The sequence below is a fragment of the Anas acuta genome, chromosome 17 (assembly GCF_963932015.1).
Source record: "Anas acuta chromosome 17, bAnaAcu1.1, whole genome shotgun sequence".
NCBI lineage: Eukaryota > Metazoa > Chordata > Aves > Anseriformes > Anatidae > Anas > Anas acuta.
The window spans coordinates 5487730-5498697 of record NC_088995.1 but is presented as its reverse complement, the minus strand read 5'-3'; the positions used below and the strand labels follow the sequence as shown (position 1 = coordinate 5498697).

The 10968-nt window shown below is 68.8% G+C and overlaps 2 protein-coding genes across 7 annotated transcripts; one reads left to right on the top strand and one right to left on the bottom strand.

The window, feature by feature from the left end:
- Window positions 1–313: 313 nt before the first annotated feature.
- EMID1 (EMI domain containing 1) lies at window positions 314–10662 on the top strand. Of its 6 annotated transcripts, XR_011088507.1 has the most exons (17): window positions 315–502; window positions 2567–2680; window positions 2780–2883; window positions 5088–5177; window positions 5287–5348; window positions 5449–5557; window positions 5644–5694; window positions 5828–5920; window positions 6022–6150; window positions 6411–6497; window positions 6606–6658; window positions 6754–6807; window positions 6909–6953; window positions 7056–7100; window positions 7876–7960; window positions 8351–8441; window positions 10224–10282. XR_011088507.1 is itself a non-coding variant. In XM_068653976.1 (16 exons), the coding sequence occupies exons 1-16, from the start codon at window positions 387–389 to the stop codon at window positions 10343–10345; spliced, it is 1359 nt and encodes a 452-aa protein (XP_068510077.1). In that variant the 5' UTR covers window positions 315–386; the 3' UTR covers window positions 10346–10662. The 6 variants fall into 6 exon arrangements, 5 of the variants coding, with proteins under 5 accessions (XP_068510081.1, XP_068510080.1, XP_068510077.1 ...); XM_068653976.1 differs by lacking the exon at window positions 8351–8441 and having other exon boundaries at window positions 10224–10662; XM_068653977.1 differs by lacking the exon at window positions 8351–8441 and having other exon boundaries at window positions 316–502; window positions 5828–5899; window positions 10224–10662.
- On the bottom strand, window positions 3113–4833 carry LOC137841153 (guanine nucleotide exchange factor subunit RIC1-like; the record flags this gene model as incomplete). Its single annotated transcript, XM_068653751.1, has 3 exons — window positions 4767–4833; window positions 3372–3662; window positions 3113–3240 (listed from the first exon to the last, which is right to left on the bottom strand). Coding segments are annotated over exons 1-3 (486 nt in total), but the record flags the coding sequence as incomplete, so codon positions are not given.
- Window positions 10663–10968: the final 306 nt, after the last annotated feature.

Sequence of the window (10968 nt, the reverse complement as noted above, 5' to 3'; positions counted from 1 at the left end):
CCACGACCCCCCCTCCATGACCCCCCCTCCACGACCCCCCATCCCTAACCACCCCATCCATGACCCCCCATCCATGACCCCATACCCATGACCCCCCCATATCCACTCCCCCCACCCACTCCTCCCCCCCCACCCCTATATCCACACCCCCCAAACCTCTCCCCCTCCTCCCGACCCCCCACCTCGCGCCCCCCCACATCGCGCCCCCCCTGTCCGGCGGGGCGGAAGGCAGCGGCTGTGGGGGGGGTCCCTTCCTCCCCCCCCCCCTTCCTCCCCCTTCCTCCTCCTCCTCCTCCTCCTCCTCCTCTCGCTCCTCCCCGCGCCCCCGGTGCCCGGGCAGCGCCGCCCCCTCGGAGCGGGCCGGAGCGGGACGCAGCGGATCGGCAATGGGGGGGCTCGCCGGGGGGCTCGGGCACCGCTGCCCGCCCCTGCCCCTGGCGCTGGGGCTCTGCTGCCTGCTGCTGCCCCCCGCCGCCGCCTCCTGGAGCCCCCAGCCCCGCAGGTACCGGGCACCGGGGAGGGGGGCACCGGGGGGGCACCGGGAAGGGACCGGGGGGAACCGGGGACCGGGCAGAGCAGCGCTGGGGGGGGGGTCCGGGCATGGGGGTGTTGGCACCAAGGAGGGTCCAGAGGGAGTAGGGGCTGCTCGGGGCTGGGGTGCTGCAGACTGGGGGTTACTGGGGTGTACTGGGGGGTACTGGGGCTGGCAGGGCGCCTACTGGGGGTGCTGGGGGGTGCTGAGGATGGTAGGGGTTACTGGGAATGTTGGGGGTGCTGGGGGGTACTGGGGCTTCCAGGGCTTACTGGGGGTGCTGGGGGGGTACTGGGGCTGGCGGGGCTTACTGGAAATGCTGGGGGGTACTGGGGCTTACTGGGGCTGGCAGGGCTTACTGGGAGTACTGGGGCTTAATGGGGCTGGCATCGCTGCTGGGGTTACCAGAACCACCAGGGTGCAAAGTGCTTGGACACGCTGGGCTTACTGGGGGCAAATGGTCTTACTGGGGGTGACTGGGCTTACTGGGGGGGACTGGGCTTACTGGGGGTGACTGGGCTTGCTGGGGGTGCTCAGGGCTGGGGCTGGCACGGGGCGAGCGGCCCCATCCCCAAGGCCCTGCCCGTGCCAGGGGAGCAGAGGGGATCGGGGCACCCCAATGCCTGAGAGATGTGGGGGGGCTCCAGTCCCTGTCCCCGCAGTCCCTGTCCCGGGGGGGGGGCGCGGCGGGGGGGTTGTTTACAGGAAATCTTTGGCGCTGGCCGTGTCTCCAGCACCGGATTGCCGGGACCTCCCGGTTCCGCTCGGCTCGGCGCGGCGACGGGCAGAAGCCACCTCATTTCCCCTTCCCTCCCCGCCAAGGCCAGGAGCCCCCCGGCACCCCAAAACCACCCCTCAAATCCTCCCCCACCACCCCACAGGGCCAGAGCCCCACACCCCCAGGCGCGGGGCACGGAACACACGAGGCCGTGGGGTGCCGGCTCGGGCGCACCGCCGGGAGCAGAGCCCGGGCGCGCTCAGCGCACGAGTGGCGGCCCCGCAGCGGGTGGCCCGGGTCAGCCCAGGCCATGCGAGCCCTTGCACGCCCGGCCCGGCCTCGCCGCCGGCTCCTGCCCCGCTCCCGGGGGGGTTTCATCCCACGCTGGCACCCTCCCCGCTCTCCGTGCCAGCCAAAACGGGCCGGGGCGCGTCCCCGTCCCCGCGGCGCAGCCGGGGCTGGCAGCGTCCCCAAACCGTGCCATGCCCGCGCAGACGGACACCCCCCATGGGGTGATGGGGTTGGGACGCATCCCATGTCCCCCCCCCCAGCCCCAACCCCGCTGGCATTTGTCACCCCGGCGCTGTCACCGCGCGGCTTTGGCCACCGAGGCTCTCGGTGCCGCCGTGGCCCTGGCGCGGCGCCCGGCTGGGACGCTGCCCGGCCGGAAAGCCCTGTGCCACCCTGCTGTGTCCCCCCCCCTCCCCGGCACGTCCCAGACAATTGTCTGTCCCCCCCCCCGCCCCGCCACCACCAGCCGCAGCCGCCTCCTTCCCCGCAGGCCCCCGAAAAGCTCTGTTTTCCACCCAAAATCGTGGTGCCCGCGGGGAGGGCGGCAGCCACCTCCGGGCTGGGGGGCGCCAAGGGCCACCCGGTGTCGTTGTGGCACTCGTGTGTGTCCCCACCACTTGTGTGTCCCCCCCACCACTTTTGTGTACCCCCCCAGCCAGCGTGGGGACACCGGGGACCCAAAGAAAGGCGCCTTTGTGCGGGGTGGGTGGGGGGCGCAGGGGGGGCCCCGCTCCAGGCGAGCTGATGCCAGCATGGGGTGGGTGGGAACGCGGCAGGAATGCGGGGCCCCCGCGTGCCCCATGGCCACCGAGGGTCCCCTCCGTGCCCCGTGGAGGCTGGGGGGGGACAATAGGGGACACTCCGCAAGCTGGGGAGGCATCACCAGGAGGGCGCAGGGAGGTTGGGGGTCACCGGTGGCACATGGGGGTGCTTTTGGGGACAGCAAGGAGCACGGGGAGGGGGACACCAGGTCCCGTCACCCCCGTGGTGGCACCGGCGGTGGCACCGGTGGCTTTTTCTTGCAGCAACTGGTGCCCCTACGCCGTGACGAGGACGGTGTCGTGCCTGGTGCAGAACGGCACCTTCCTGCAGCGCGTCTTCCAGGGCTGCCGCTGGCCGCTGCCCTGCAGCGGGGGCAGGTGAGGGACCCCCCCCAGGGACCCCCCAGGGGAGGGGGGGGGTTGGTGACAGCCGCGGCCACCCGCGGGGGTGACGGTGGCACCCGCTGTGTGCCGCAGCTACCGCGCCGTCGTGCGGCCGGCGTACAGGGTGGCCCTGAGGACGGTGACGGCGCTGGAGTGGAGGTGCTGCCCCGGGCACAGCGGGGCCGCCTGCGAGGAAGGTGGGAGAGGGAACGGGGGGGTCCCGGGGAGCCCCCACCCCGGGGTGGAGGGGGGGGTAGGGGGGGTAGGGGGAGAGGTGGGGGATGCTGGGGGGTGGGGGGGTGGGGGGGTGGATAGATGGATGGATGGATGTTCCTTGGGGTGGGTGTGTGCATGGACAGACAGACGGACAGATGGATGGATGAAGAGATGGATGGATGGGTGGACGGACGGACAGATGGATGGACAGATGGTTGGTTGGACAGACGGACGGACGGATGGATGGATGGATGGATGGACAGACGGACGGATGGATGGATAGATGGATGGACAGACAGATGGACGCATGGACACATGGATGGACGGATGGATGGATGCTCCTTGGGGTGGGTGGGTGGATGGACGGGCAGACAGATGGATGAATGGATGGGTAGATGGTTGGATGGACAGATGGATGGATGGATGGACGGACGGACGGACGGAAGGTTGGTTGGACGGACGGATGGACGGATGGACGGATGGATGGATGGATGGATGGATGGATGGATGGATGGATGGATGGATGGATGGATGGATGGATAGACAGATGGATAGATGGATGGACGGACAGATGGATGCATGGATGGATGGATGGACGGACGGACAGACGGACAAATGGACAGATGTTCCTTGGGGTGGGTGGATGGACAGACAGACAGACAGATGGACAGATGGACAGAGGGATGGATGGATGGACGGACGGACGGACGGATGGACAGGCGGATGGACAGACAGAAGGAAGGGTTAGATGGATGCTCCTCTGAGTGGGTGGGTGGAAAGACAGATGGATGGATGGGTGGATGGATGGATGGACGGACAGATGGATGGATGGAAGGACACACAAATGCTCCTCTGGGTGGGCAGAGAGGTGGAAGGATTGAGGCATGGACGGACAGACGGATGCTCCTGTGGGTGGTTGGATGGATGGACAGACGGACGGATGGATGGAAGGACAGACAGATGGAAATTCCCGTGTGCGGATGAAGGGCTGAGGAGCTGGACAGACGGACGGGAGGATGGATGGTGGGGGGGGTGGGCGGACAGACAGACGGACGGACAGACAGACGGACGGACAGACAGACGGACAGTTGGGTGGCCGTGCCCACGGACGGGGAAATGGAAAGGTAGGTGGCGGGGGGGGGGGAGCACAGGCTGGGGGGCGGAGGTTGCTGCGTGTGGGCGGGGGGGGGGGCTGCCCGCGGTGTGCCACGAGGGGACCCCTGTCTGTCCGTCTGTCTGTCCGTCTGTCTGTCCGTCTGTCCCTCTGTGCGGGCGGCTGTGCCCGCGGGGCGGCGAATGAATGGGTGCCAGCCCGTGCCATGGGTGGGCCTGCAGCTGCCGGGGGGGGGACACACACAGAGGGGGGGGGACACACAAAGGGGACACACACAGAGGGGACACACACAGAGGGGACACACACACACAGCCCCAGCCCCAAAGCTGGGTGGCACGGGGAGGGGATGGGGACACCCGGGGGGGCCCGGAGCCAGCTGGGTGGCAGCAGCGGGGTGTGGGGGGGTAATGGGGGGGGCTCCTCCTCCTCCTCCCCCCTCGCTGCTGGCTGGGTGCCCCACATCTGGGCCCGCTTAGGGCGGCGCTGCCTGTCCCCTGCAGCCCTGGGGGTGGCCATGCCTGGGTGTGGTGGCAGCCGGGGGGGGGACATGGGGGGGTCGGTCCTGCTCCGGAGCCCCCTCCCCTGCTGCGCCAGGCAGCCCCCAGCCGTGTCCCCGAGTCCCTCCCCCCTCCAGGTTGGGACCCCACGTTGGGTTTGGATTGTGCGTGGTGCCCCCCCCTCCTCTCCAAACCCAGCCCCAATGGGGTTTGGGGGGGGGGGGCTCAATGTGGGGGGGGTGGATTGGGGTACTGGGGGGTTGGGGGGGGGGCTGCTTCAGGGCCAGGATGGGGACTGGGGGGGGCTGGATGGGGGTCATGGGGGGGTTGGGGGGATGTCGGGGTTATGGGGGGGGTTGAGGGGTCTGGCTAGGGTTTGGGGGGGGTCCCGTGGCTGGGTTTGGGGCAGAAGCAGCGGCAGCCCCTGCAGCCCCCTCCCCAATTTGGGGTGACGCACAGCAGACTTCCCCAGCCCCCCCCCACGGCCACGGGGTGTCTGTGCCTGTTTCGGGGGGGGGTCGATGCCCACAGTGGGGGTTGGGGGGAGCCCTGACACCCCCTCCCTCATCAGCAGACCCCCACTCCTTCCTCGCGCTGCGCGACACCGCGCGCCCCAGCGCCGCGCCCCAGCGCCGGACCCCCCTGCGCCCCACGGCTTTCTCAGGTGGGTCCTCGGTGCCCCCCCCCTTTCTACACCCCCCCACCACCCCAGGTGTGTGTGTGGGGGTCGTGGGCACCCCCCCATGAGCCCTGCACCCCATTCTCCTCCGCAGGGTGCCTGAACTGCAGCCGTGTCGGGGAGCTGACGGCTCGCCTGGCCACCCTGGAGGCGCAGGTGACCCCCCCGGTGCCACCCCAGGGTGCCACCACCTTGCCCCCCCATGGGTGTGGGAGCCCGGGGGGGGGTCACCTCGCTGTCCCCATCTCCTTCGCAGGTGGCCCGGCTGTCGGTGGCCGAAGCTTCCCCGTCCCCAGCACCCAAAGGTGCGGACACCGGGCGGCTCTGGGGGTCCCCGGCTGCCCAGGGGAGCCCCGGGGATGAAGGTAGGGGATGAAATTAGGGGGTGGGGGGCACCAAGGGGGGGGTCCCGTGGCACTGATGCTGTCCCCCCCCCACCTCAATACCCCAGGGGTCCCGTGGGGCGGCGAGACGCAGCGGGGAGCCACCGTGGGGCGCGACGGTAAGTGGGGAGCGGGCACCAAGGGGGGGGGGACACACAAACGGACACCCCCCCGAGGAAACGGGGCGCAGGGTCCCCGGGGTGCTCCCCTGAGGGTGCTGCTCCCCCCCCCCCACATCCCCCCCCCCCGCAGGCAGACCCGGCTCACGGGGCCCCCCCGGCCCCAAGGGAGACGCAGGAGGACGGGGAGCCTCGGGGCCCCCAGGTAAGGGGGGACCCCCCCCAGGTAAGGGGGCGTCCCCCAGCCTCCTGCTGCGGATATCTGAGGGGGGTCAGCCCCCCCCAAAAAAAAGAAAATAATCTTCATCCTCCTCTTCCTCCCCGCAGGTCCCCCCGGCCCCCCAGGCCCCCCCGGGCGCGATGGTGCCAGGGGGCTCCCCGGGGAGAGGGGCCCCCCCGGCCCCCCCGGGCCCCCCGCCCCCGTGGGGCCGGCCATCCCCCGGCTCGCTGACCCAAGTAAGGATTTTTTTTTTTTTTTTTGGGGGGGGGGGTTAGGGGGGCCCTGAGGGATGCTTCAGCCCCCCCAAAACGCCTGCTGTGGCTTCTCTGCTGTCTCGTATCGGGGTTGTGCTCCGCCTGTCGCTGCTCTCAGGGGGTTTGTGGGGGGGGGGGGTCCCTCTTCTTCTAGCCCACGGGGGTGGGGGGCACCCCCCTGGTGTGGGGTGCCTTGGCTGGGGGTGTCATCGCCCGCCCCCCCCCCAATTTATCTCCCTCAGGGGACCCTCTGCTCTCCAACACCTTCACCGAAGCAGCTAGGGGCATCGTGGGCCCCATGGGCCCCCCCGGCCCCATGGGGCCGATGGGTGAGTTCCCCCCCCCCTCCCTGCACCCTCACCTTTTTTTTTTGGGGGGGTGTCACCGCGTTGGGACCAGGCTGAGCCGTGCGCCCCCCTCCCTCCATCTCCTCGCAGGACCCCCCGGCCCCCCAGGACCCATGGGGCTGCCCGGCCCTCCAGGCCCCGATGTAAGTGCCGGGAGGATTTTGGGGATGGGGGGGGGACACGGCTGGGCTTTGGGGTGCCCCCCCAGGCTGATGGCACCACTGCTGTCATTGCACAGGGCAGAGCCGGGGCGCCCGGAGCCGCGGGACCCCGCGGGGACAAAGGTGACAGGGTGAGTGCCGGGAGCTGGGGGGGGGCTCAGCTGGCACCCATGGGTGCCCCCCCCCCAGCTCTGACCAGCTCTGTCCCCTGTCCCCCCCCCATTCCACACAGGGTCCCCAGGGACACCCGGGCAGCCGCGGCCAGGACGGGGCGCAGGTACGTGGCCCCCCCCCGGGGGCATGGGGCTGTGCTGGGGCGCGGGGGGGCCCCCCCTGCCCGCCCCCCCTCTGCCAGTCCCTTCTCCTTTCTGTGTTGCAGGGCGAGCCGGGCCCCAAGGGCGAGCCGGGCGACAAGGGCACATGGGTGAGTGGGGGGTACCCGGGGGGGGCCCCAAATGTGCCCCAGGTTTGTGCTGTGACCCTGGGACCCCAATAATGGCAGGGGGGTCCCCAAATGTGCCCCGGGTTTGTGTCATATCCTTGACCCCAATAATGGCATGGGGGTCCCCAAATGTGTCCCATGTTTGTGTCATGTCCCCAAGACCCCAATAATGTCAGGGGAGTCCCCAAATGTGCCCCATGCTCACATTGTGTCTTGGGGACCCCAATAATGGCATGGGGGTCCCCAAATGTGTCCCATGTTTGTGTCATGTCCCTGGCATCCCAATAATAACACGGGGGTCCCCAAATGTGCCCCGTGTTTGTGCTGTGACCCTGGGACCCCAATAATGGCAGGGGGGTCTCCAAACGTACCCTGGGTTTGTGTCAAATCCTTGGGACCCCAATAATGGCACAAGGGTCCCCAAATGTGCCCTGTGTTCACATCATGTCCCTGGGACCCCAATAATGGCACAGGGGTTCCCAAATGTGCCCTGGGTTTGTGTCATATCCTTGGGACCCCAGTAATGTCAGGGGGGGTCCCCAAATGTGCCCCATGCTCACATTGTGTCTTGGGGACCCCAATAATGGCACGGAGGTCCCCAGCTATACCCCATACTCATTCGGCACCCCCTTTTCCTCCCCCTACACACCCCCGTAGGGGTGCTGGGGCACAGAGCCAGCCCCCCCCATATGGCAGCGAGTTTGGGGGTGCCCCCCAGCCCCTCCTCCCTTACCCCCCCCCTTCTTTTTCTCCGCAGGGGGAGGGTTTACACCAGCTCCGCGAGGCTTTGAAGATTTTAGCCGAGCGGGTTTTAATCTTGGAAACAATGATTGGGCTCTATGGTGAGTAGGGGGGGGGGGGCGCAGGAGCCAGGCAGGGCTTGGGGACCCCCCCACCCGGGACCCCCCCACCCGTGGGGAGCCGGGCACCATGGGGTCGTGTGTGTGTGTCCCCCACCACCCTAGTGGGGTCTCTGTTTTGGGGCACAGTGCACACGGGGCCCCCCCGGAGGCTGCGTGCCCCCCCGGCAAGGCCCCCCCACACCCACCCAAAGGACCCAGCACCCACCCCCCTGGACCCACGGGGACGGGGGGCACCCCCCGCATCCCCATGGGGCCACGGGACCCCCTCCCCACCATACACCCCCCCCCCCCGGGAGATTTTGGCACCCCGAAGGCCACGCACCGGTGTGTCCCCCCCCCCTCCTTGCTCTGCTCTCTTCCCCCCCCCAGGCCCGTAGCTTCCAGAGCCTCCTGCGGCAGCAGGCCCGGCTGGAGGTCCTGGCCAGGAGGGTCACCTTGCTGGAAGCCATCATCTGGCCAGGTAATGTCCCCCCCTCCACCATGATGTCCCCCCCATGGCCTCCTCCTCCCCTCCTCGCATGGGCCGGGGGCGCCACGTCCCCTCCTGGAGTGGGACTGGAGCAAGGGGATGGGGAAGGGATGGCCCCCAAGAGGGGGCTTTGGGGTGGGGGAGGTCTCTGAGGACCATAGGGGGGGTCCCAGGGGGTGAGGGAGGCCATGGAGCTCCTCTGGAGCCGAGGGGGACTGTGGAGGGCCTCTTGGGGTGAGGTCTTGAGGCTCCATGGACCAGGGGGGACCTTGGGGAGACCCCTGAGGATCAAAAGAGCCCCTGGAGAGCCCCAGAGGTCCTGGAGCCTCCCTCAAACCAAGGGAGACCATGGACGGCCTCTTGGATTGAGGCCTTGTGGCTCCTTGAGGCCCCGGAGCTCCTCTCAGACCAAAGGAGACTATGGAGACCCTCTTGGATTGAGGCCTTCTGGCTCCGTGGACCAAGGGAGGACACCTTGGGGCTCCTCATGGGTCAAGGGAGACCCTTGAGGAGCAAAAGAGCCCCTGGAGCCTCTCTCAAACCAAGGAAGACCATGGAGGGCCTCTTGAGTTGAGGTCTTTTGGCTCCTTGAGGCCCTGGAGCTCCTCTCAGACCAAGGGGGACCATGGAGACCCTCTTGGGTTGAGGCCTTGTGGCTCTGTGGACCAAGGGAGGACACCTTGGAGCTCCTCTTGGAGCCAGAGAGCCCCTCTCAAGCCAGGGGAGACCATGGAGACCCTCTGGGGTTGAGAGAGCTCCTGGAAACCCTCTTGGACTCGGGGAGACCATGGAGACCCTCTTGGACCAAGGGAGGCCTTGGAGCTCCTCTTGGAGCCAGAGAGCCCCTGGAGCCCCTCAAACCAAGGGGGACCACGGAGACCCTCTTGGGTTGAGGCCTTGTGGCTCTGTGGACCAAGGGAGGACACCTTGGGGCTCCTCATGGGCCAAGGGAGAACCTTGAGGAGCAAAAGAGCCCCTGGAGCCTCTCTCAGACCCAGAGAGACCATGGAGGACTTCTTGAGGCCCTTCTGGACCTAAAGTTGAGGCCTTGTGGCTCCTTGAGGCCCCGGAGCTCCTCTCAGACCAAGGGAGACCATGGAGACCCTCTTGGGTTGAGGCCTTGTGGCTCCATGGACCAAAGGAGGAGACCTTGGAGCTCCTCTTGGAGCCAGAGAGCCCCTGGAGCCCCTCAAACCAAGGGGAACCACGGAGACCCTCTTGGGTTGAGACCCTGGAGCTCCCTGAAGATCCAGGGAGACCTCGGAGCTCCTTCATCTGGAGCCCATGGAGACCTCCTGGGCCCACGGGCGGCCTCGTTGCTCCCCATGGACCGAGGGAGACCCTCAAGGAGAAAAAGCCCCCCCTGGAGCCCCCCTCGAACCAACGGGGACCATGGAGATCCTCGTGGGTGGAGGCCTTGGAGCTCCCCCCGGGGCCAGGCTGCGCCCCCCTTCCCCTCCCCTCTCTTTCCACTGCGCTTTGCTGGGGGGGGGCTGCCGGGGGTGCCAGCGGGGGGGTCCCAATGTAGGGATGGGGACACCACGGGGTGGCACTTGGGGACAACACGGTGCCACAATTTTTTTTTGGGGGTGGCAGGAATCGTTATGGGGTCAGAGCCCACCTTGTGTGCCATGGGGGCACCCGGTGACCGTGCCACCACGTGGGGGGGGGTCCCTAGGGGACATTTGGGGACATTTGGGGACAGGGAGGGGTCTCCTCCACCCCGCAGCCCCCCAGCCTCACCCCCCCTTTTCTCTCCTTTCCTCCCCACAGAACCCGAGCCCGGTTCGGGCAGCGGGGGTCCGGCGGTGCCCGGCCCCCCCCGCGGCAGGCGCAGCCGCTTGCCCCCCACCCGGGGCACAACTCCCAGCCAGGACCCCCCCGGCGGGCCCTGATGGAGCAGGGGGGGCCTGGTGGCACCCCCCCCACGGCCACTGCTGTCCCCCCACCGTGTCCCCACACCCCCCCTGGGGGGGTCTTGGTGCTAACCGGTGGCACCACACCGGCCTGACCCCCCCCTGCACCCCCCACCCCTTTTGTCCCCCCCCTCAGCTTTGGTCCCCGCTGCTTGCACCCTGCTGGGGGGGGGGCACGGGGTGCCCACCCCGGTGCTGGGGAGGGGGCGTGGGTGTCCCTGCGCCCCCCCCCCCCACGCTCCGTCCTGGCTGCTTTGGGTGCTGCAAGGTCATTAAAGGTGTCGGCAGAAGTGTCACCCGTGTCACCCCCCCCGTGTCACCCCCCCCGTGTCACCCCCCCCGTGTCACCCCCCCCGTGTCACATCCTGGGTGGGTGGGGGGCTGGCACCCACGGCGTGGGTGGGGGCTGGTGGTGGGGACACGCGTGGGTGGGGGGCGCAGCAGGGGGCTCACCCCATGGGAAAGGGGTGGCACAGTGAGGGGGGCACCCAGGGACTCCCACCCACCTGTGGGACCCCCACCCATCTGCCTGTGTGACCCCACCCACCCAGGGGACCCCCACTCACCCACACACCCCTGGGACCCCCCACCTATGCGACACC